Source organism: Monomorium pharaonis, chromosome 4, assembly GCF_013373865.1.
Source record: "Monomorium pharaonis isolate MP-MQ-018 chromosome 4, ASM1337386v2, whole genome shotgun sequence".
Classification (NCBI taxonomy): domain Eukaryota; kingdom Metazoa; phylum Arthropoda; class Insecta; order Hymenoptera; family Formicidae; genus Monomorium; species Monomorium pharaonis.
The window spans coordinates 21,553,086-21,579,947 of NC_050470.1; the positions used below are offsets into that span (position 1 = coordinate 21,553,086).

The window sequence follows — 26,862 nt, forward strand, 5'->3', positions numbered from 1 at the left end:
CCCCTTCTTCCCCCCGCTCTCCCCGCGCTCGGGGCACTCTCGCCCGTCCGCGCGGCCTGTTATTGCGCGAGGCGCCCGCGAAACGATCGAAAAATTCGTATCCCCGGGGAACTCCCGTTTTGGCTCGGCTTTAGGCGCGGAATGCCGAGCGCGGCCGCTCTTCTCTCGCGCAGCTATCGAATTTACTACGGTACGTAAGTAGCAATAGTAGTAGTAGTAGTAGTAGTAGTAGTAATAGCAGTAAAGGTCCGGAGGCGCGGAGTATCTCTCCGTCTACTCGCCGGCGTAATTCATCCCGGAGTTTTTCCAAGTCGGGCTCGCTCGCTCGCGAGGAAGGCAGGTATTCGGGCGAGCGCGCGAGCTCTAGCAGAGGCGCAGCGGGGAGGCAGAGGAAGGGAGGGTGGGAGGTCGGGGAGAGACAGAGGAGGTAAGGCAGTCAGGTAAGAAAGCGGGCGAGCGAGTCCTCGGCTTCTCGGCGGAGGTGGGAGGCAAAAGTGGTAGTGGAGGAGAGCGTGAAGTGAGTTTTCGCTCGCGGCGTTCGCTCGCCCGCTCGCTCGCTCGCTCGCTCGCTCGCGTAGCAGAAGCGAGTCCCCCGTCAGTCGTCTACGCGGTTCCGCGGTGTCGCGGTACCCGATGATACCGTCATACCGCGAGTAATAAAGTGCTGCCTTCCCCTGTCTCTGCCTATACCCGTCCGCTCGATCTCTCGCGATTTCTCGCCTCCCGCGCGCGGACGTGCGACGCGAGCATCCGGTCGACCGCTGCTAAAATGGCCGCGCGCTGAGAGAGCTCCTCCGGGTACCTGGTGCCGCCGGCTCTCTCTCTCTCTCTCTCTGTCTTTCTGTCTCTCTATCTCTCCGCGGACTCGTCTCTTCGACCATACAGTGCTCGTCCTCGCGCGAGGGCTCGTTCCTTCTTGACGATGATGTCAGCGCGGAAACGCCTCGGATAGGATCCTCCGCGCGCTAAGGAAGGCAGGAAGGAAAAAGGAAGCCGGAGGAACCGAAGAGCGGACCGAAGCCAGGTAAAACCGTTTTTAATCTTATCTAAACTCGAAACGGGCTTCGGACGGGCGACTTCCGAAGTCGCGTGTACATAGTCAGCCGCTGAAAACAATCGACACACTGAATGAAAATACATACGGCGCGCGATAACATCGGCCCGACGAGGTCGACGGCATCCATCTGGTAGCTGGTTACGTTCTCCATGAGAAATAAGCTGACGTTAACTGCCCGTCGAAACGTGACGCAACCGTAGGAGTTGACTATCTCGCTCCCGTGATTCTTCAACAAGAGTCGTCCCTTTGCCTCTCGATGTTGTTTTTTTTTTATTTAATTGGAAGATAAGAGTTTTTCGTATACTAGAAAACAATCTAGCTGGTAACAATAATGGAGCCTAGATGGTAATCACTACAGGTTTGGTAAAATAATTTCAAGAGCAGATGTTCGGTCAATTGAAATCAGCAGAATTAATGTTAGTTAATTTTACTTTTTTAATTATTATTATTATGTTCAGTAATATTTACTGCATCAATATGCTAAACAAATTAATAAAAACGGACCTAAGTCGATGTGATAAAAGAGAACTTTAAGAAGTAAAAAGTTTTATAGAAGAAATCTATTAAAAACAAAGTCATTGAAGCAACCAGAGAGAAAAAAGTTTTCGAATAACATATAATATTATTAAAAACTAAAACGCACCTTAGGTCAAACGGACCTAAACGGAGCAGCAGAGTTAAAAAAACGAGAGTTTGGCTAATGTATAAAATAATATAGCAAACACATTTCATAATAGTACTTAATAATTAGAACTTGTACATTCACAAGAGATGAAAATTCATGAGAAAATAACAGATACGTTTAAAATAGACTAATAGTCGCGCTTATCCTTGCACCGCACTCCGTATCGCCCATAAATACACGAGAACGCGGTCTATTGTTCCTAAATAATTGTACACCCGTCAGAGAAAACGTGCTGTTAAAACTAAAGAGAAAATTGGTCGACCGTCTCACGAGACCCCGTAATATTTACTCGCGTTAAAGGACAAAACGATTGCGGCCGGCTACACGGCTCAATTTATGAAATATATACCAAAGATAACGAAATACCGCGTGGGACCGCGGGATCGGTGCCTCCCGGTACGCAATCCAATTCCGGTGTGTATCATTTTCTCCGCGGGCCGCCGCCGGATTTACGCCGGACGTCACGTATAGGAACGTTAAGTTTCTATTCGGCCGCGCGGTCGCATGTCGTAACGCCCCCGACGCGGGTTTGTTTATTCCGTCGGGGAGGGAAAAACGGGACGCCGCGCACCGCGCCGCGCAACGAGCGCGGGATGTTAATGAGTTCGACGACGCTCGCTGGAATGCGCCAGCTCGCTTTCCATAATACACACATCGGCCCGCGGCAGCGGCGGCAGCGTTCACCATAAACGTCTCGGCGGCGTGCCCCTCGCGCCGCTTACCTCCCTCCCGCCGCCCTTCTCCTCTCGCATAAGCGAGATAACATCTCGACCGGTCCAGGTATGTAGGTAGGAGAGCCGCGGAGCGCAAACGGCGCGCGATCGGCAGGAACGCCCCGATCGGCCAAGGCCGCGCGAATAACGTCCTCGCGTGATTCGACGACGGCGACGACGTCGCAAAGTCTGCTCGAGTCTCCATTGTTTATTGGTTTTTCTTTCCTTCCTCTTTGGGACAGAAAGATGTTCTCCTGGGTTTTTATTATTTTTAGCAGGGTTGACTAGTAATTAGTTAAAAATTTGGAAGTTATTGATAAAGTCAGAAAGTTAATAACTTTTAATTTAATTTAGTTAATTTTAAGTAATTTAATTTTTAACTCTAACTAGTTATTTTTGAAACGTAATAAACTTTAATTTATTAACTTTTTTCCTAAATTAAGAATTTCATCTGGGCGAAAAAAAAAATTATAAAATAAAAGTTTCTTCTCGCGCAAAAACAATATTTTTTTGTTATTTCATATAATTAATATTATAATTTAATTTACAAATAAAATACTAAATATATTTGATACTGTGATTATGTTGGGGTAATCTGACTTCAACAAATTACATGGCGTTTTAATTAAATATAAATAAAGCTTCCCAAAATTTACTTTAACTTGAGTTAATTAATCTTAACGTAACTGATTGTTAGTTTTTTATTCGTGTAATTTTTAACTTAACTGAATTAATTATATAATCCATTAACTTTAATTTAGTTAAAAAAATATATGAACTTACTCAACCCTGATTTTTAGTAATATTAAATAATAATAATAATAAACGAAAATAACACGCGTCAATAAATGAGTACGTAATGCATATCATTGAATAATTATTAATTAGATAAGCCTACAAACAAATTGCAAAAGTCTATATGTTATTAATGTCCACAAAGAGATCTGCCAATTTAGCTCGAGACAAATTAGCAATCGACTATTAACTTCTAACCTCCTTGAGAGAAACTGTCGTTAGAACTCGCGCAAAAAGGTCCCAAGGACGAACGAAATTTGCGCCGCGTTCGAAGAGGACGACGGCGCGGCGCGGCGCGGCGCGGCGTCCCGGGGATTAGAGCGGAGGACACCCGCCACTTCCGGCGCGTCGCGTCGACTTCCGCCTCTTCGCCTCGTCGCGATCGAGTTTCCTCCGAGCGCCGGCGCTGGATGCGTCAGTGTGAACGGGAAGTCAACGAGATCAACGGCATCGCGTTCGCCAGAATGCCAGGTAGCTTTCCAGGACGTAACGAAGGAGAACCGTTCCACGTACGTTGCGGTCTTAATCTCCCACCTCTTCTTCTCCCGTCGCCGCTCGCTCGCTCGCTCGTTTATGCCGCTCCTCGTGCACGCGGGCCGATGTATCAATGAGAACGATCGGCGACTTCTTCCCGCGATTACAGAAGGCACCTTTGAGATGAATCGGTCTTCTATCAGATCCTCCAACTTCCAAACAGTTTAACTTCACAATTTACATAAAATAAATCATTTTTGTTTTATATGCGGAGAAAAGAATTTAATTGTATTGTACTTTAATTAACTATGATAATATTAAAATAAAAGTATATTTCGCTGATTCAAATTCCTGAAAAAAATAAAATTATATACAAGCAAGATTATAATTTCTTCCTTATAATTTAATATTAATATTGAATATTTTTTTTCTGTGTATACTTATGCAAATTGATTTTTCTCTTGATTGATCAAATTCTCGGAGGCCAATCCGATCCGTGACGAGATGCATAAAAATGAATCGAGTCCTTGAGACCTCGATCCTTTCGTCCTCTTTTTGCAATATCCACGCCTACGTATATCCAGAGAGAATTTTTGGTGACTAATCGAATCCGTCACGCACGTTGCAAAATGTTTTTGTTCGCCGATCCCAGACTACTCGGAATCATTTTTTATTCAGACAGAAATTATAGAGTTTCCTAAAACGCATCTAACGTCCCTTCTTGTAACACGAATCGCGCTGGGAGAAAATTAGTCTTCCGTTGTCTCTATCGACTAGCCTTATCGTAACTTCGAAGTAATGGATCGTCGATACGTCCGTTTGTCGTAAATAATGACTTGCATCAATAAAAGCACTCGGCGCGCGAGAAACAGCCGGGCGGGGGAAGGGGAGGAGAGTTAGTTCTTCTCATGCAGTTTATCCTTACCGATACTTTGTTCATCAATTATCTGCTCATCCCTCTCTATCTCGCCACTTTCCTAGTAGCCAAATACATTGACAGTATATTGGCTAATATTGGCTGAATATTGGTTATATATTGGAAGTGCATTGGCCAATGTTTTCCTAATGTTTCTCAATGTAACTTCAATATTGTTCATAAAATATTGGTTCCAAATTAGAATGCAATTAATGTCCGATATGAAAAATAGATTGGCTCAACATTGAACCCAATGCTGAACCAATATTGCTGCTCAGACAAATTAACTGAATAAGATGAAACCGTCCACTTTGCAATATTGGACCAATATCTTGAATATTGTCTTTACATTACTTCTCGATATTGCGCCAATGTTTTTTGTTACCAGGGTTCGCGTCGTTGACAGCCTCCTGGCCGAATGACCCGTCCATTTTCCGGGCACGCGAAATCGGTAATAAATCAAGTCCGAGCTCTTCTTCTCCTTCTCGCGTGCTGTTCCGCTCCGGACGATTCCGTAATAGCTGTTATTTTTATGCGCTCGCTTCTCACGAGCAAAGTCATCGGAGGGAACGAACTTCATCGGAATGCCCTGGTGCTCGCTTTCCGTGGCGAGGAAGGGAAAAACGCACATCGTACGCTACCCCCCTGCACGTAGAACCTCTCAAGCCCGTCGCGAGGCTTCTCTCCGACGTATCATTTGAAATACGCTTGCACTCCTCTCTTCCGCGATTTCAATAGCAGGCCTTAGCGCGGAATCGAGCGGTATGAAACTCGATAAGTTATAGTTTTTACATCATGTCGACAATTCTCTTCTCGTTCAATTAAACAGCCACGCGAGACGCGTTTTAGAATAATTCCCCTCCAATCTGTCGGATATACTTTCCCGTCTCTCTCGGCAAAAAAGATTCACTTCAGGTCTAACGTGCGCGCTGCGAAATTCTTAATTACGCATTACGCAGACAAGCCTCTTCCTTTTCACCAATTAGGCCTGCCGCCTCCAGTTTGAGGAAACAATGCCCCGTGCTGTGCGCATATCTATTTCCCTCGTGGCGTCGCTTCCCACGGGGGGAAATCCGACGCCTGAATAGGACCGTTCATCGCAATCGACGTCGCTCGATGTGTCACCGCGGCCGACCGGCGAATGATCGTCCTCCGTTGCGCCGTATCTCGTCTTCACTCGGTTCCGTTCCAGTTGTGAATTATGCAACGCGCAGGTGGTTCCAATCCGCGATATTTTCACGCCGTTTGACCACACTCGCGTGACAGGGCACGACAAAACAGCTCCTCGGCATACGAACGCGCGTCGTGTTGCCAGAGATATTCCACGAATGCTAGAAAGTGAAGTACACAGAAGAAAAGCAAGTGTCAAATTAACTCTTTTATACATACGAAAAAAAGAATATTCTTGTTTTGACAATATCTCCAAAACGGAAATCTTGAAATGAGATTATATTGCGTTAAGTCAAAAAGATTTACTTGAATGAAGATTTATTTCAAAATTTTATATAGTTTAACCAAGAAAATAATATTCTTGTTATTTAAAAATAATTTTCTTAAATGGAAAAGAAAAAATATTGGATAGAAAATACTACATGTTTAAGGGCCGGTTGTTCCAACTTCTTGATAAATTTATCTATTAGGTAAATATGTGTCTGTCTTTGTTTATTTAGAAAAAAAAGAAGATAGACACATGCTTATCTGACAGGTAAGTTTACCAAGAAGTTGGAACAACGGGCCCTAAATCGAAGATTATAATTTTCTTAGAATAAAATTATCAAAACAATTATATCATATATTTAAAATAATACTTATAGTATTGAAATAAGACTATAATATCTTGAAATTCAAGATTTTCAAATTTGTCTAAGAAGATTATATATTGTTACTTATACATATATGAAACAAGCATTGCGTTAATTTGAATACATAAGTTTCAATTTAAGAGTTTTTTTTCCGTGTACCGATATTTAACAACGAACGCGTTCATTGTTAAATATACATGCAACAATATATAATCTTCTTAGAAGTAATTTAAAATCTCGAAGTTCAACAATATATAGTCTTATTTCAATACTATAATTGTTTTTTCAAGAATATAATATAATTATTTTGATAATTTTTACCCTAAGAAAATTATAATTTTTTATTTGAACATACAATTATCTTTTTAATAATTTTTTCCTTTCCATTCAGGAAAATTATTTTTAAATAACAAGAATTTTCTGGATTAAACTAGATAAAATCTTAAAATAATTCTTCATTCAAGTATAAAATTTCTTTGATATAACGCAATATAATCTTATTCCAAGATTTTCGTTTTGAACCTAAAAATATTGTCAAAATAACATTCTTTTTTCTGTTTATGTTTTTGTTTATTTATATTACATACACAAAAAAAATATCTTTTTTTTTTTTATATTAATAGTTTACTTAAAACAGGTAATGTTTAGTTAAAATAAACTTTTACACATACACATACACACATAAAAAAAAATATATTGGAATTATAAATAAATATCACAAATATTTTAAATAATTCACAAGTTTATATATTCGCAATCAAGTGTGTCGTAAGCATCAAATTTATTATAATCAAATTATATTTTCAATTTTAACAATTCAATACTTTAATCATGAATTTTTAGTTAAAATAATACAATTTACTTATTATTTTGATTTTTTAAATTCAATTTCATATAATTCTTAGGAAAAAAAAAATATAAATTCTTTCTTCAAGTATATGAGTTTCTCTAAAATTCATATCGGTATGTGATAAGTACATCTTAAGATTACTAAGAAAATATTTTAAAAATAACCGTCTCTTACGTAGAAGAAAAAATAAAACTGAGTAATCGCTTTTCTTGTCAGTACAATTGATATTCTTTCTGTGTTTGTGTGCGGCTGCTCGCGAGTTATCGAGCAACTTTTCGGGAGGCTCTGGTTGGTTCCCGCGACGACGGCCGCTTCTCACGTCCGCGAGTCGTGAAAGAGAAGTTAACGATGAGATAATTACCGGCTGGCGGCTGCAGCGCAGCCATTGTTCGCCACCGATCCTGATGTATACACATAACGCACGTTCCTCCGTACGTGCGGCAGTATGTCGACTTCGATGACTCATAAGCGTGCCATGCGCAACGAATAACGTATGCGCGGTGGAAAGTAATGCTTTATACCCATAAGAAATAAATCGTGCCGGAATTTGCGTTGCGAAATTGTGCCTGATCCTCTCTATCGGAAATGTAAAACGTTTCCTCCGTTACTTTTATTACCGGCTTTTTATTTACCGGCTCGATTTTTAATTGACTCTGCCAAGTGACTCACGCGCAGAAGAAATGTTAATTATATAATTAAAGCTTCTAAATTCTATTAATTCTATGGTTTGAAAATATATTGTTTTTTTATTCGATATTTCTTTCTCTCGGTTCGTGGGCATTATTATTGAATAAGGATAATATATTTTTTCTTCATTATAATTATACAAAAGTTCTTTATGTAAGCAAGTTATATCCGTCTAATGCTATATAATTTCATTCAATATTTTTAGTATTGTAAAAATAAAAATATTCTCGAAATAACAATGTTTTTTTGTGATATGAATAAATGCCGAGTGTTTGAAAAAAGAGCTCTTTAGTTCTTTAATAAATAATATAATGAGAATTTGAATATTCTTGGTATCAGAGATATTTTTATTAAAAAACATCCTTATAAAAAAAAAAACCGTTTGAATATAAAATCGTATCTTAATGACCCAGTTCTTAAAACCGAAGAACCCTCAGGCAAGAAGGCCCGAAAAATAAGAATTCGACTATTCTTCTATAATTTGATGATCGGACGCGGGTATAATCAGTTCCACGTCAGTCATATCGCTTATTTAGAGACGACGCAGCACACCGTTTTTTTTTTTTTTTTTTTTTGGTTTTTTTTCCACAAAGAAGACGCCGCGAAGTGGATGATTCACGCTGTGAAATTTAATAATTTTTATTGTCCGACGCCGCGCGGGAACACGAAACGCGTTTAGCCTTTTTTTTTTCTTTCTCTTTCCGTTTGTCCCGTGACGACTCGACTCTCGGAACTCCTTCTATGTACGTAAGCCAACGGAAGCGGAGGTGGACGGTAGCGATGGTGGTGGCAAGGTAGCCGCTCGTGTAAGAGACGCGAGTATCCTTCGAATTATACGATCCGCCACAAGATCCCGGCTCGCCGAGCGCGATCGCGAGGATCGATAGCGGGTCGAGGAAAAGTACGCTTCTTCACTCACCTCCTCCACCTCCTCCTTTTTCTGCATCTGCCTCCTCCGCTCCACGCGTCGAGTGTATGCCAGGCTCTTCTTCTGATCCACTCGTTACGTGTTTATTTTGCAATTATTACGTTCTCGCGCCTGGCATGTCGACGCACATCATCGCCGATTAACGGACGCCGGAGTTGTGCAAAGAAACGAGCGTCTAACACGGCGAAAGCACTACCGAAGAACTGGCGGGCGTGTTTGCGAATGTATTTATATAGGTACGCTTCTTGTTCCAGTGGCATGCTTCCGGTAAAATATTCCGGATGTTTTTGCTGTTACTAAATCCGTTCCCCTTTTTGTTTACATTCGGAGATAAACGTGTCATTATTATCGGAAGCACGCTCTTTTTTTTTTTTTTTTTTTTTTTTTTTTTTTTTTTTTTTTTTCCCCACCAAACGACTCACGCCCAATGATCTTTTATTCCGTTCCGCATTTCGAATAACGATTTATGAAATTCTGATTCTTCAATACCCGCGGGGGCGAAAGATTTTTCTCGAACATCGAAGTAAATTTTTGCAAATTGATTAAATTTTTTTAGTTCAAGTATTTATGCATTTTATTTAAATATATCAACTACTTGAACTTCAATACATAAGTATTTATATATTTAACTGAAATACCGTAAATACGTGAACTGAAGAATTTAAGTTGAAAAGGTCAGTTTACTTTTTTTTCTTAGGATGAATTATGATACCAAATATTATTGTGAACAAATTTATTTCGGCAAGGATTAAACGGAAAACAAGAAATATTTACATAAACAAGTTATGTAAATACAAAATTTCTACAAAAACCAAACTAAACCAGAAGTTTAGTTTTAAAAACTTCAAAAACTAATCAAAGTCTAAAACTTCTCATATCAATTATACGTTCGAGCAAAAATTATCCTATTTATACCATTACAACAATTTCAATATAAGAAGTTCTTTTTGCCTTTTGGAAATTTAAATTTGTGAACTTTGCTTTTCGTGAAACATCCTTCGACTCATTTTTTACTTCCTATTCAGCACTCGGCAAATTTAAAGATTTAAGAATTTTTTTTTTTTTTAATATTTAAGGATAAAGTGACGCCTCGGGTTTTAGGTTCAATATAATATACACAAAAAGATAATATAACAATATAAAACTGAACGTTGCACAAGTCGAAGCGTTGCGTAATCGAGAATAAAACCGCAAGGTTACGGCACTCGTGCGTCTTCTTCCTGCGAGCCGATTCTTCGCATAAGCGCGAGGAATCTCATCTTCACATGAGCCATTTCCCACGCATCCTCGCGAGCGGGTGGTTTAACACGCGACCGGGCAGGCAGTCGATCGTGCAATCTGCAACGTGAACGTTTACACTTTTCACTTTTCACCTTTTCGTCTCTCTCACACACGAATTTCTCCTCCATTGAAATCTTACGTGTTCGCGTGCCGAAAAAGAAAAGAGTTACTCGAGCACGATTTCGGCAAGCTCATGTGAAGATTCTCACTTCTTATCATTCCTTGACACGCAAAACTTTCACTGTGTTTTACATTCTCATTGCCGAGAGAAAATTATATGTTCGATACCTTCGAAATAAGTCACGTGTGTTTATCATATATAAAATTTAATTTTATAAAAATTACGATTCCTTTCTTTAAATCTCGTAGAGCGAAAATTGCGCGATTATTCGAGTAGTCTGGCATTTTGTAAAGATGAAAGTAAAATTTACGTTCATATAAAACTCCCACGAGGAAGTGATCGTTAGAGTGGCAAATCGTTCGAATAATTGCGCCAGCTTAATTACCACTTTTTTAGAATGACGTTTTCATTTTGCAATGTCTTTATAGAATATTTCTCCTTCTACTTGTACATACACTTCACGTCAATCGTCGTGATCTCTTTTAATTATCGCGAGCTCGGCTTGCGGACTCCGAGTCTGCGTTTCTGACGTCGTAACAGGTGAGAAAATCGGACAGCAACATATTTACCACGGTGAGAATACGCACCGTACTCTCTTATCCGGACGCGGAGAAAAGTGCGGCCGTGGCCGTTGGCCGATCGCTCCGAACGGCGATTGAGATCGTGGATCGAACGTAAATAACAAAGTTCATCGCTCGACTTTCAGATCGGCCTCGCCGAAGCGAGCAGCGGCGGCTGGACTTCGCCCATGGGCAGGGCGGTAGAGATCAAAAGCAGCAGCAGCAGCAACAGCAGGTGGATCTAGCAGGGAGTGTAAGGAGGAAAATTCCACCGGCGGAGGCGTGTTACTTTTTGCCGGAGATCGTTTCCTCCCCTTCCTCCGCGCGAAAGAGGATGTCGCGGAGAACGGGACGCCCGACGCTCCTCGCGTCGCTTCTGACGACGCTGCTGCTGGTGGCGGTGACGTCCTGGCGGCTCGCCCACGCTCACGTGGCTCTGACGTTCCCGCGAGCCAGGCACTACGATCTCGACTTCCTGGATAACGCCAGGACGCCGGCGCCGTGCGGCATGCCGCGTGGTGAGTTTTCTACTCTAAATTGTTGTTACTGTTCCGTATTGGTCCCGCGCGTACGTCCCGAGTTTCAAGCGCTCACCTTCATCGTGGGATTCCTTAACAGGTTAAATTGGTGTTAGCTTCCCACTGAGATTTATTTAGACGCGGCCGGCGCCACGCCGAAATTCTAGGTGACTCGCCCGCGCCGCGCAGTGAGTTTTTTGGTCATGGGGTGCGTTCCAAAATTACTAATATGGAGAATTGATTACCAATGGTAGGAGTATAATGTCGTTCCAAAACGTCGTAGTTAGTTGACCACGAAGGTAACTTTCTTACCTCATAAAATTGAAAGGTTATTGGGGTTATCCAACATCAGATAACCCATCTATCGCTTCTACATGGGGTAACCTCAGGGGTTATCCAAGGTTAATTTTGGAACGCACCTCTGGAGAAAAATATTTTTACTCTGTTGTACGCAATTATTCCTTATTTTTAGGATTCTTTAAGATCTATCCTAAACAACACGATGTCTAAAATCGGGACGTAAGAATTCGTAAAAACGTCTTTTAGACTGGTTTTAAAAGTATTACTAAAAGACATCTTTAAGACGTCTTATGTCCAGAGTTGGGTAAGTTAATATATTTTTTAAACTAAATTAAATTAAAGTTGATTGATTATAAAATTAATTCAGTTGAATTACATAAATTAAAGTTACATAAATAAAAAACTAACTCAGTTAAAGTTACGTTAAGATTAATTTAATTTAACTTAAGTAAAAGTAAAAGTTAATTTTGAGAAGCTTTATTTATATTAAATTAAATAGCCATATAATTTATTTAAGTCAGATTGCCAACATAATTACAGTATCGCTCATCGAATATATTTAATATTTTATTTGTAAATCAAGTTATAATATTAATTATATGAAATAACAAGAAAATATTGTTTCCATGCAGAAATGTATTTTTATTTGATAATTTTTTTCTTTCGCCCAGATAAAATTCTTAATTTAGGAAAAAAGTTAATAAGTTAAAGTTTATACGTTTCAAAAATAACTAGTTAGGTTTAAAAAAAATCATTTAAAAAATTAATTGAAATAAATTAAAAGTTATTAACTTTTTAACTTAACTATTAACTTTCAACTTTTTAACTAATTACTACCCAACCCTTCCCGATTTTGTCGGGACATTGTGTTGTTCGGAATGAGATAAAAATTAAATTTGACGATTAGATCTTCAAAAATACAATTGGTCTGAATTATTTTGCCATGTTGATAACCCTTTAATCAACGATTAACTTAACCGGAGTTTGCTCGGGATAGCCCTTACTATTATTACAGTAAAATTAAATGTTATTAATTCCTTTTAGAAGAAGGCAGAATGCGTAATAAAAGAAAATACCGCGAGACGTTGGTAGTTTGGAATATTCCCTGAAATATACGTACAATCGTCGGCGGAATCGTACGGGAGATAGAAACGTAATGTGCGCGCGACAGACGGGGGGGGGGGACTTGAGCTTCCTGTCGGAAGCCCGTGGACATCGTGGACCGAGAGAGCGCCTCTCGCGTTCTCCGGAAACCGCGGCGAAGCCACTTTTCAGACTCTCGTCGCACCGATGGATCGCGAGCGGCGCGGGGCAAGGGGGATGGTGTGGAGCGCGGGAGGGTTGAACGGCGCACGGGCACAGTTTCTATGGGAAAACGACATTAACGAACGCTCGATCTTTCTCGGTCGGTGGGGGACACAGCCAGGCCGACCGACGTCGCCGCCAGTCAGTATACGATTCGAAGCGACTTTCACCGGCTTGCATGAAGGGAGCGCGAGCCTCTCGGTACTCGCGGGGCATTACCTTTCATGTTTTACACGTACCTAAGCCGCCGATACCCAGGGCCGCATCTACGTTAACGGGAAAAGCGAGGCTGACCGTGGTGGGGTCACTGCACGGAAAAAAAGATTACTTTCAAATTGAAACTTTATATATTCAAATTAACGCGATCCTTCCATAATCTTCTTCGAAGAATTTGAAAATCTTGAATTTTAAGATATTACAGTCTTATTTCAATGCTATAAGTATTATTTTAAAAATATGATTAAATTGTTTTGATAATTTTATTCTAAGAAAATTGTAATCTTCGATTTAAACGTGTAGTATTTCCTATCCAATATTATTTTCTTTTCCACTCAAGAAAATTATTCTTAAATAACAAGAATATTATTTTCTCGGTTGAACTATATAAAATTTTGAAATAAATCTTTATTCAAGTAAATCTTTTTGATTTAACGCGATATAATTTCATTTCAAGATTTCCGTTTTGAAACTGGAGATATTGTCAAAACAAGAATATTCTTTTTTTCTATGTGCACCAATCAATGAACAAGTAACAAGAAAAAACGATATTTTAGTTAAGTCTTTATGAATACGATCGATTAATTATCGAAATTTATTATTTGAATATTTTTCTCAAACAGTTATCTGCCGATAAGTCGTTCGGCAACTGCGTGACCCCAGTCGGGAAGATCGCAATGCGACTTTCCTTTCCCTCGGAAAATTTCGAGAATTCGTATGTACATGCGTAACATGCAAGAGACGAACACCGATGTGACATTGATAGAAACGTTAATTAGAAACGGTTAATTAGACATTTAATCGCTTGACTTAAGAAAGTACCAGGGGTTTCGCATTTCTCTCTTTTTCCCTCCCAAGCTCTATAAGGCGAGGGAATTAAGACGGAGAAGCGATCGCGCCTCTCGAACACCTTCGCGAACAAGAAGCGCGTCTCGAAAAACCGAGGAAGGGGGAAGGAATTTATCATTTATTCTCTCTCTCTTTCTCTCTCTCTCTCGAGGCTCTAAAACTTTTCTAATTTTCTTTCGAACCGTTCGTCGATCTAATGACGAAGCCAGCGGGGTGGAAAGTTGAGAAAGAACGAAAGAGAGAGAGAGAGAGAGAGAGGAAATCGCGACCGTTATGATTCGACGTTGTCACATTGTTTCGCGGCGCGAATGACGACGCGAGGTCGTCGCAATTACCTTGCACGGTGTCATCGATCCTGCATCCTCCCCCTCATTTTTCCTTTGCGAAAGCGCAATTAAGACCAGGCCGTAGATGGCACCGCCGCGGGTTACGTAAGCGACAGAGAAGAGAAGGAGGACGTGTCATTATGTTCTCTCCCGTGTGGGTAACGCGAATTATCCGTTGCGCGAATTACTCGAGAAAAGGAGAGACGTCTTCTCGCAGAGAGAGAGAAACTGACTTCTTTTCTTTCCGCCGCTCTCATTTATCCACCTCCCCGCTCATTATCGGGGCGGCGATTAATTTGTAGCCACGCCACTTGTTTCTCTCACGCGTCGCACGAAATTGCGAAAAAGTCGCGTAACCAGTCGTGGAAAATTGCGACTCGAACGAGCGCGCGCGCGCGCGCGTCATCCATGCAAGTGCGTGTGCGATCGCCTGACGACATTTACGCCGACCGTAATTGACGAATTAAAAGATTGCGATTGTATCTTTCTCTCGTTTGCCGAGATCCAATTAGAAATTATTATATTACTTCTCGAGATGTACTCGAATTAATTGAGACACATTCTCCGTGCAAATCGTGCACTGAATCAAAACTGTACATAAATTCCAATGAAACATTCATTCTACTAATGAAAAATTTATTAAAATTGGTCCAATGAATTATCTTATTATCATGATGTTTTATTTATTGTAACAAAGAATAATTCGTTATGTTAATAAATTTATTTATGGCTAATGAAAAGATGTAATATTTGTATTATTAACATAAAGCTTATTGTACCAATGGATTTTAGTCAATAAACGTCGTACATTGATACCGTGAAGAAAATTTTTTTATGATAAAAGTTGCCTGTCCAATTTTCAGTTTCAATTATAACTTCGAGCTTGAATGAGTGATGACGTTGACATATCTACATTCCCGGAAAAGATTTTCCTGAAAGGGTTTTCTGGCCGCGAGTCACGAGTCCGTCTGGATTGGTTCTCGCGCGATTTTTATTAGCGTTGCCTCACCACTCAATTCTGGATTGTAATGAGCTGAAGCCGTAGCCGCGGTTTGACTCGACTGCCTCTAACGATTGCGCGAAAACGCATTCCCGGCTGCGCGAACGCGGCAATAAATTTTTCCTTTCCGCGGTTGTAATTTAATCGAGCCGCTCCGACGGCTCCGCGCCCGGTCAGTGGTAGAGAAGAACCGCTTTCCTTCCGGAGGCGCTCGGGGAAGCGGAAGGGGCCGCTATTACGGTAATGCCGGAAAAGTTGATTAAAAGTACCGGAGGGTAATCGGTTATTTGCATTTTTATTAAATTAATGCATAAGCTTCGCGGATTTGGCGCGTCCTATGGTGCGAGACTGCTTCCCTTCTTCCTGGGGTAATTATCATTAAAAAAAAAAAGAAGGAGATGCAATTACGTGTGGTATTGTGATTGTATTGCACTGGAAGATATTTGCTTCCAATTTCTCTTCTGTCTCGAAGTCTCGATTATCTCGCGGTCCAATTACGTACACCGAGGAAAAAAAAGTAATTAGTTTAACAAAATTTTTTGTTGCCTCAACAAAAGATATTCTCAATACAACAATATGGTATTGCAATATAAATACATGGTTCAATTAACATCGTTGTACTTGCATCAACGGCAAATATTATTATATTAAGTATATCCTTTTGTTGGCAGCCTACAACAAAAGGTTTTGCTGAATTAATTACTTTTTTCTTGGTGTATCATTGTATTACTTATCGATTTAATTTCTTCTTTAATTAATTGAGGAATTTGCCGCAAAGTAGAAGAAGAAAGCACATTTTATATTTGATAAGAAGTGTTCGTTCAATTTTTAATTCGAATTATAATTTCGAGCTTGAATTAGAAATAACGCCAACAAATTTATACTCTCGGAAGTTTTGGAAAACTTTTGCCATCAATACAAATCTATCTGGATGTTCTCTCGCGATTTTTATTAAGAGATAAAATTACCATTCGTTCGACAAATGACCTTCGAGAAACGTGTATGTACGATTTAAATATTTCAAATCGTTTACGCGTGATTCATTTTACGTGAACTTTTTTCTTAAGATGGGCAGTGAAATTTTTCGTGTTCCACTAGTTGGTAATATTTTTGTTCCGCCGAATCGAAGTTTCGTCTCGTTTCGAAAGGAACGCTCGATAGAAGGCTGAATGTAAATTAATAGGCGAGAAATGTCTCGCGAATGAATATTCCTGTAGTGCCTCTGGATCGTGACGTATCATATTAGCGATACGTGACCTCCGGAACAGGTTGTGACAGACCCGAAACGAGGCCAGAATCAGGCCTCGTCGCGACTCTTAATGGCGACGAATTTTCAGAATTAATCGCCAATGATGCGGAACGCGGGGCCATTTATCACTGTCCGATCTCACTTTATTCGCTGATTTACGGTCACCGACAAATTTTGATATTTGAAATGTCATTTTTCAGGCCACGTCAAGACGTCGTTACTGGCAGGAAGCAATTTCAACGTCACGTGGCACCTCGCCTATCCCCACAGGGTGAGTAAGGCTCTCACGAGTCCTTTGAGATCTTTATCGCATTATACGCGATCTATAAGATGTAATGAAATGAATAACTGAGGTACTTGAGTCCAATGAGGCCGACTTAATTTTTTTTTTCAACTATTCACGGGAATATATACCGAAATAAACTAAATAAAAGCATATAATTTTTATTTTGATCACTCACAAAAGAAATATTTTGCATAAAATATTTATAAAAAACAAACATTTCTATATAATTCTATAATTAATGGGTATTGTTTCTAGTTATTCCCAAAATTGACATATATTTGTTATTTTCTAGAGGAACATTGAATAACGTTATAACATAATGAAACATATTTATGACAAATCGTAAAACAAATCATAACGTATACTTAATAAACATTGCTGTGAATTTGTATAAAAACGACTGGTACATTTCGACACGAGTTTTTGTTGCACTAAACAGACGCATTACTGCCGGTTTTAATACTCTCTCTCTATAGTCTCTATGCTTATCTGTTTCTTCTTGTGACACATCTTTCTAGCATACTCTGGCAGTAAAGTACGCTTTTTAAGTGATAAATTTAAGAATGAGTCTTCGGTTAAGATACGAAAAAATGGTTTTTCAGAATATCTAAAAACATTTAGCTAAATACAGATCTGAAAATTTCTTCCTTGAATTATATAATTATGTAGAATATTCAAATTAATTGCTAGAATATCACAACTTCAGCTTTGCTCATTATGCTTCAGCGTTCTACACAATTATTTTGATGATCCAACGAAATTGTATTCGATTTTATATTTATTATTTTGAAATACCTCAACAAATTCTTTCCATGTAGCCATCGGAATCCAATGATTGCATACATTCGAGAAACAACGCAAGTTATAGTTTTTATTAAAATTGACAAATTAGGGAATTCGAAATCAGAAAAAAAAATAGATACATAATTTCCATCAAATATTTAAATTTCGAAAAAGAATTGATTTGTATTGTCTTTCACACGATTGCTCATACATGTGCATATGCAATATAACAATTGTAAAGTAGATCCAGACGAAATCACTCAGAACCTCGTAGCGGCACGTAGAAAGGTCTCGCGCGAGTCATCGACGGAAAATTAATTAGCGAGAGTAACGGGAATCTCTCTTGAGCATCTCGAAAATAAACCCGGAGGAATTTCAACTCCTTGAATATTTTACGAAACCGACATTCTTTTTATTCGCTCTGACGCAACGTCACGCCGTGCGCGATATACGTGCATGCCCACTTTGCGATATTGAAATTTCCATTTTAACTTTTTTTTACGACATCGGGCACACGCGCCGTAGGAGAATTTCTGCTTTACGTTACCTTCTGCGACGCAACATTCGAGTTATCTTATTGCGCTTTATTCGCCGCGTTGTGGCGCGCCGCGCAACAAAAAGTACGGCAAGGAAACCCGTTCCTGAATGAATTAACGTCGCGCATCGCCCGTGCCGCACGAAATGCCTCGCTCCCGTTTTCTCGCGAATTCGCGCGAGGGAGAAAGGAAAACAAAAACGTAACGCACGCCGGCCCGGTCGCCGTCGCGCCATAAAATTCGCCGCGTTACACATTCGCGCTCCTCCGGGGCGGCCGCTACTGCTCGGCTGCTTAAAAGTCGTGTCAGCGGTTACGTGAAGAACAGGATAAAATCGCGCACCGTGCGTTTTATTATTTCGCATCGGGACCACTTTCTCCGTATAGCGGCGACCACTTTCCGGGCTTCCTCCCCCCCCCCTTCCCACGTTGCGAACGTAAAACGCGTTCGGCATAATGGAGCATTCTTCGTGCACCGCGGGTGTCCGCGTAACGCGCTCCGCGGTCTTTCTTTCTGCCTCTCTTTTTTTTTACATCTCGATAATTAATACCCTTTTACACAGCGCGCACAGTGGGTTATAATGACGTACGTTTCCGAGGCGTAGGCCTTTCTAAGGCGGCTGAAATTGAAGTTCGTGGAGCGATTAGAATCTAGATTTAAATCCGGACAGATTGAAATTTAAATTAGTCATCGATTGTATGCGCGTGCCTGTCGAACGCACGATTTCTATGATCGAGACCCGACCGTAGGAGAAAGCTTTACGAGACCACGGAGAAAGCATCGACCGATCGTCAGGCGTGGAATTAAAGAGGCGCCGCGTGTCATCGAAACTTTAGGGGGCTGTAAACACCGGCCCTTGCTCTATTAAAATCAATTTCTTGTCGTTTCAATTGCAAGAAAGCGAGACAGAGAGAGAAAGAAAGAGAGAGAGAGAGAGAGAAAGAGAGGGACTTATACTTTTTACGAGCTTTCGTCGAAAGCATGGGCGGGGAACGAAGCGCCGAGAATTGCAGGGGTACTGTATGTCATCAGAGAATTATACAGGACCGTAAACGACATATAGCGTTTTTTCTTTTATTAAAATTTGAGAGAGAGAAAACTTTTACGAGGCCCCGCAGAAAGTGGTTATTACGAGGAGTTAGATCACATATCGCGGGAAAGGGATGACACAAGTTGATATTTACGAATTGCGTTTTATGCGCGGATTGCGCGTCTTGAAATGGGATCAATGCACCAAGTAAAAGGTCAATGGACAAGTAAAAACAGCTTAATATTAACACGATGTTTCAATCAAATTTATATCAAAATCAATTCTAAAAAAATATCAATTAATTGGCAGTTTATTATTCTGAATTCTTATTATTTAATAATTTTCTTGGTAATAGTTATTTTTTATTGGTAAATATTTTACGACTGATCGACGCAATAATTTTACATCAAAAGACTGGTTTTTAAAAAGGTTTATTTTAATGCACACACAACATTAAAATAAAATTAATATCTATATTACTTTTAAAAAGTAGAGTTGAAACAAGCAGTTTTTTTTTTTCATATTAGCTTGAAATTACCTAACTTGTGTTTAATACTATCGTAAATAATTAATTTAAAAAATACAGTTTTTATTCTCTCTTCTGAACATTTTATATATTTTTGTCACCTTTCTTACACGCGAGTTGCTGCGATCTATTAACAATTACATATTATATCAGAAACTCATAAGACTATATAAAAGTCCATTTAGCAAGCTTGAGCTTTGTAAACTTCTCAACTAACAATGAGATAGAAGTCTCTCTACAAATCTGTTGGCCATCCCTGCACAGCTACGACTAATAAATCCATCAAATCGGAAGGCTTACAAATCATTAAAACGTCACGGCTTATAGGTAATAATTTATTTCACGTTTCTAACGAGCGTCACAGCAGCAGTTCTCAGCTGACGATAACAAGAAACTTGAAATTTCACCTTCCTTTTTGCCTCGGTAAAGGCGCGCCCGGATATCGCCGAACAATAATAAAAATATTAATAGTACAGCAATAAGTAATAACAGCCTCCCTCATTGTTCGTTAACTGCATCGTCAGGCAAATGGGGGGGGGGGGGGGGAAACGCTCGAAACGATATATAAATCGCCGCTGGTCGTTCGTATTCAACGTAACGAGCGTTCGGAACACTCGGCAGGACGTACATTGCGAATTTGTCCGCACGTGGTTCTACGAAACGGAGAGGAGCGCGACGACAACGTCGAGTGGCCGAAGAGGCTTTCTTCTCTCTGCCTACGCGCTTAAGGTGACGCGCGCTGAATTATTCACGAGCGTGGTCTCCTCGTAGGCATGTAGATCTACGAGTAGGACGGAATAGAGGCGGTATAGAGGGAGTCGGGCAACCCAGCGCGAGGCGAGTCCATGCCTGGCGCGCACACGCGGTGCCTGGAGTTGCCTCCGAGATAGAACGGATCGGTATGCCGGGTACCGTAACTCGAAAACGCCGCCGATGACGATCGCACGGAGGCGTCGTCGTTGTCGCTGTCCCTCTCGCCTTCGGCTAAACGTGCAAAAACCCCCCGCGCGATTCTCCTGCCCGGCGAAGCGTGTCCACGTTCGTACCGTTCGTTATGCATATATGCAGCGACTCTCGGCAACGATTTTCGTCCTCGCGGATTCGAATTATCGGCGAGTGTTTACATTTTCCCGTCCGCGACTCTTGAGTAAATGTAAAAGTGAAGTCGACTTATGCCTCTCTAAAGAGATATCACATTATTCAGGATGTAGTGAACATCGTGCGGAGATATTATTGTACACGGTAATAGAACAATGGACAATTTATCTGTGTGTAAACTTGAAAAAACTCGTGGGAGAGATTTCATATTAATTTTAACTTATGATTCTCACTATTTTTTTTTTCTTCTTAATCCTTCAGACCGTGAGAATTAATACGAAATATTGGAAAGGATAAAACGTATTAATGAAAAAAAAAAAATCGATTCTTAATAAAGATTGTAATTCTGAAGAACGCATTAAATGAAATATTAAAAAAACATTGATTTAAAAAGTAAGTTTAATTTTAAAACATTAAAAGTGTGTTTTCTTTTTATCTTTATTTTTGTTAACAAAAATGTTTCCGAGCTTCAAACGCGATATTTAGATTTCAAAAGCACACCTCGGCTTTAAACTTATGATAGAAATTCTTTTCTCTCTCATTTTTCTTTTCTTAATTTAAAAAGTCATTTATGTGTGTCGTTCCACCAGCAATACGAACTCCACGCTCTCTTCTTGCGTGTAATTAAAAAAATGCCAATAGCCGTCGCAACAAAAAAATGCGAGGAACGGGGTCGCACCTAATTTCGCAAGATTTTTCTTGCAGTCATTCGCAGGAAGATCTTCTCGCGAGGCAGAGAGAGAGAGAGAGAGAGAGGGAGAGATGGGAGGTATACACCCCGATACACCCGCAATGAACATCCGCGCGGATTACGAATTACGACAGGGACAGGTTGAAATCTTGGCCGCCGGCGGCTCGGCAGTTCCCCCTCCCCCTCCTCTCTTCATCGCCGTGAAAAATATACGCGGCACGAGAAAAATTCGACAATAACAGCCGTGCCTGCAGCCGAGAGTGCAGGTGTGTTTCGCCGTGCGAAGCGGTACCACACAGCCGCGGCTCCTTCGTCGCTTCCCTTTCTCCTTCGCGGCGGCGACCTGTCGAAAGAGAGGGGGGGAAACACCGTCGTTTCGCGACGAAAAACCGGCCACCGGTTTTGCATCCGCACGAACTCGATGGTGTCGAGATATTCAAAAAGTAGCGGCCCAATTTGATCCGCGAAATAAAGATCACATACTGAAAAAAAAAAAAAATTTGACTGAATTAACTGGAAATCTGGTTGATGTGAACTAACGGTTTGGATTCTAGTTGAACCTACCAGATTTCCAATTAATTCAACAAAAATTCTTGCTGAATTTTAATTGGAAATCTGATAGGATTAACTGGAATCTGAACCGTCAGTTTAATTCCAGTTAATTCAACAAGACTCTTTTTTTCAGGATATAAAATAAAAATCTGAATTCGCACTGTTAATTATTAAAGAATCAAATTTAAACTAATTAAAGAACAATAAACCAATAAACTATATTTAAATCAAATTTAATGTCTCTTGCGTTTTAGTTTAATTAATTATTACTGAGAAAATCTGGTGAACTCAACCAGAATTCTGGTGAATAATCATGTAACCAGATTTCTGGTTAATATCACCAGATATTTTCTTCAGTGTAACCAGAATTCAGGATAATCTCACCAGATATTTTTCTCAATGTAAATAGAAACTGTGACAACTTACTGGCAATCTTGAAATAATTAGAAATAACTCAAATTGAATACAATTTGACATTACGTATTTAATTTTCTGTATAAAAAAATGTGTTAAACTACATTTAGATAATGTAAACTCATCTCTTTATACAATATGGTGTGTTATTTTAACGGAAAAACTAAATCACACAAATGAGGCATTTTATAAAATAGTTATTATATAGCATTATATAAAATAGCCTTCAAAGTGGCGTTAAAAGGATTAATTTCTCCCAAAATCCAAGGACCCTTAAAAATACTCGAAACGCGTAGGAATTAGGACGATCGGGACAATGCCGAGTTTTAAGGGATCATCGCGAGTTTACGTAATAAAATATTACCGGTGACCACACAATCTCGCGAAATGTCGATTTCCGAGAAGGAAAGAAAATTACACGTTGCACACCTCGATTAAGTTACAATAGCATCCGCGGTTATTACACCGCGATAATCCTTACGTTGTCGCTACTTCCTACGGGCAGCGGGGGACGGATACGGATGTTACTCAATGGCGTTTATGAACTTGCATCGGCCTGCATACGGGGCCCATCGCTATACAACGCGCGCTGTTCTAACGGTATATCCGCGGGGACGTGATTATGAAGAATCGGTTGCCACGCTGTCGCAATCGGTGACGCATATCAATCGGTCGACCGACCCGCTCATTAGGCCCCGTTGCTGCTGCTGCTGCTGCTGTTGCTGCTGCTGCATGCCGCGGACATCACCGGACCCTCCGCGAGTCCGCGTCGCGCGCTCTCAATTCGGGACACGTTTCATAAACCGCCGAGTGCGGGTGTCGCAAGCGCGTGATTGCGAGGCTCGCGTTCGCGGGTAAACGTTAACAGAAATAACGTGACCGAAAAGCGCTGTTTCACGCGTACGACAAACTTGTAACGCGATTCCGTTTAGCGCCAATTATCGATACTCTACGCCGAGAAAAAAAATATTATTGATTTGACAAAGTTTTCCAACTAAATTAAAATTTTGTTTCGCTTCAAGAATTTATGCATTTAACTTAATGTACAAATTTCAACTCAAGTATTTATATAGTTAATTAAAATGTATAAATATTTGAATAGACAAAATTTAATTCAGTTGGAGCATTTAGTCAAATTAACAACATTTTTTTCTTAGTGTAGATATGGATATTTTTGAAAAAGTTCGTAGTAATATAATAATATAGCTCGCACGCCGAAAAAATTGTATTCTCGAAATATCTGGAGATCAAAATACAATGTTGTGTATTTGTCAAAGTGAATTGGCCACCTTGAATTATAGTTGGAATTTTTGTAGAAATATTAAATTATTTAAATAAAAATTGCTAGAATAATTATATATTATATATTTAATTTAACACAGTTATTAATAGTTAGTAATATGTCAATGAAAAATTATAGAACAATAACATTAGTTGTGCCAATAAACTTAAAATGGAGAAATCCTTATTTGTTATTGTTGATTTATTGAGGATAGCGTGACCAATTGACGGCGACGGAACGAATCATCCGCAATGTTTCTTGCAACTCGACAAAGTTATGAAAAAAAAAAAAAAAGAAATGGACAAATCGGACGACCGGAATCTACTTGCATCGATTCCGTCCATTGGCTGGTATCGAAGCCGCTCTACCGCGTTGCCTCATTCTGATGATGTGTCATTTATTGCGGAACTCACGGAAAAAGCCATAAATTTAACGGAATGGCATGAATGGACAAAATAGAAACGGATGGATGGACGGACATTCAGTTCACGACTCATGGAGCACAGTCTTCATTTTCTAAGATACGTGTATACCCTGAGAAAAAAAATGTTGTTAATTTGTCTAAATTTTTCAACTTGATTAAATTTCTTTAGTTCAAGTATTTATTTATTTAACTTAAATATATAAAATATTTAAATTTTGAATCAAATCATTATATGACCGAAGTACATAAATATTCGAATTAAACAAATTTAATTAAGTTGAAAAATTTAATCAAATTAACAACTTATTTTTTCTCAGTGTAGGTGCACTGATCTATTCCGCATAAAAATACAATCCGTACTTTTGTTGAACCTCTGTCTTTAATATTGAGCAGCGTGATTACGTAAAGATTTTAGCGAGGAAAAGTTGAAATAAAGTGAAGATTTCAATATTAATAACAAGTAATAAAATATACGAATTAATATTTAAGAATAAATGAAAATTTAATCCTCTAAAAATCGCATTATCTTATTATTATTAAAAAAATTTTTTTAATTAATTGTTTAACTGATCAAAAATATCTTGCAAGTGAAGAATTTATCAATATATCTTTTTTTGTCTCTCTTTTAATGTTAAAAAGATGGTTATATTTTACTACTTACATTTCTATTTTCAATTTTCAAGTACAATTAAATTGCATTTTTTTTTAGATCCCAGATTTGTATATTCTTATATTTACGTGTGCAAAGTGAACATTACTGATATGCAACACAATAGAGGATTAAATATATTTTTTTCATAAATAAATATTTTTTTCTTTTTATACTTTTCACGCGCGCGCTTTTTCAGGGAGGATTTCGTCTTCAGATCTTAGATTTTTACGACAGACCTCTGCTCGACTTGACGCCCATCACGCAAAACAGCGAGTTTGTCGAGAACGATGCTACGTAAGTGCGCACGACACGTTTTTCTCCCGGATCCGGATTGCTCGATTGAGCCTGACATTTCCGATTTTCCAGGGCGCAGAGCTACGCCGTGCAGCTGCCGCAAGATTTCACCTGCACGGACTGCACCATCAGGCTGCTGCGAGAAGCCGAGGAATGGGGCTCCAGTTACAGATTTTGGTCGTGCGCTGACATCGACGTGAGTTTCTCATGATTTCTCTTGGAAAATCTAGCTTCTAACCCGATTAAGCGCAGTAATTTAATGTACGAGTGAAACCCACGGAAAAATATCGATGCGAGTAGCATGTTACATCGCGACATCGCGATGTTAACGGACACTTCGCTGGAGTTAACCCTGGAATGCTACTGTAGATGAATTGTCAAGTTTAGTGGTTGTTTTTGTGATTAAAATTCTCAATTATGTGGGTGAACTTCTAGCATTTCAGGATTAAAAAAAAATTGCGATAAAGAAAATTGTGCAGTCAAAAAGAATTCCATAAATAAAATAGAGGAAAATGTATAAAATCGTTAAAAGTTTTAACTTATCGATTATGTTTCCCGGATTGACAATCACAATTATTGTAATTATTCCAAAAGTCACGATCACGTTATCGCAATTTTTTTTTTAAACTTTCTTCTGCTCCTTACGTCAATTCGTGTAAAGTATTCCTCGTGAATGAAGTCAACGACGTCTGGCAGTTAACGAGAGAGTTTTCTTTCCCCTCGACCTTCGGGTTTCCTCCCGAGTGATCTGTAATCTTTCTGCCGATCAGATTCACAGTAGGAAGGATTATCGGGAGGACTGTAGCGGTCACGGACGTTACCTGCTAGGCAGGTGCAGGTGCGACCGTCTCTATCACGGCACGAGGTGCGAATTTAAGGAGGAGTGCCTGGACGACTCGGATTGCGGTATTCAGGGCACGTGCATCGACAATGGCGGCACGACCGCGCCTACCAAGCATTGCTACTGCAACGCCGGCTGGTTCGGTCCGGGTTGCGCGAAGAGTAAGTTTCCCCTCGGGAATTCCTCGCGTACCGGCCATCATCGGCCGCGACGATTGTTTCCGAGACACTTATGCCGGACCGACGTTCCATTTCCATCGGCGTGGACCATGGGTGTAGAGACGCGATTGAAAGAATAGAAATGTTCCGGCTTTTATCTTCCTGTGCCGAAGCATAAAATTAATACATAATTAGCCCTTTTCATTACCTCTCTTTATTGACTTAGTCTTACTATGTTGAATTAAATTTCTCTAGACAAAGAATATGATTTAGATTTTTTTTTTTAATTACTTACACATCAAAGAGGTTCGCTTGGTTTTACTCTCTTATTTGCCTGTAGTCTGTACATGAAGTATCTGATCTTCAAGTTTCGGTTCGATTTCTTAAACAATCAAAAATAAAATTTAACAAACACTCTCTTTGTCGTGTAGTTGTATATTTTTTACTTATTGTTAGATTTTTTTACAGAATTAATAGAATTTATACATGTTTCCTAATAAGTTATTAAATCTTAGTAAAAAAAATATATATATAAAAATAAGATTTAATAACCATTAGTTTTATTCACGACTATAAATTCTTGATCACCTTACGTTGAAGACGATCCATTAACTTTTTTTAATGGATCTCTAAAAACAGAAGCGATTTAATAGCTGCCAGTGC

General features: G+C 39.6%; 1 protein-coding gene across 4 annotated transcripts in view; it reads left to right on the plus strand.

Moving 5' to 3' along the window:
* The first annotated feature begins 419 nt into the window (after positions 1 to 419).
* Positions 420 to 26,862, plus strand: part of LOC105831234 — a 36,677-nt gene continuing 10,234 nt past the window's right edge. The window contains exons 1-6 of one of the 4 annotated variants that reach the window (XM_012671229.3): positions 420 to 1,024; positions 11,016 to 11,387; positions 16,833 to 16,903; positions 25,103 to 25,200; positions 25,273 to 25,396; positions 25,971 to 26,202. In XM_012671229.3, the coding sequence (XP_012526683.1) occupies positions 11,204 to 11,387; positions 16,833 to 16,903; positions 25,103 to 25,200; positions 25,273 to 25,396; positions 25,971 to 26,202 (709 nt within the window). In that variant the 5' untranslated portion in view covers positions 420 to 1,024; positions 11,016 to 11,203. Of the gene's footprint in view, positions 1,025 to 11,015; positions 11,388 to 16,832; positions 16,904 to 25,102; positions 25,201 to 25,272; positions 25,397 to 25,970; positions 26,203 to 26,862 lie in introns of those variants that run through there. The other 3 variants (XM_036285194.1, XM_012671228.3, XM_028189214.2) reach the window with 3 other exon arrangements.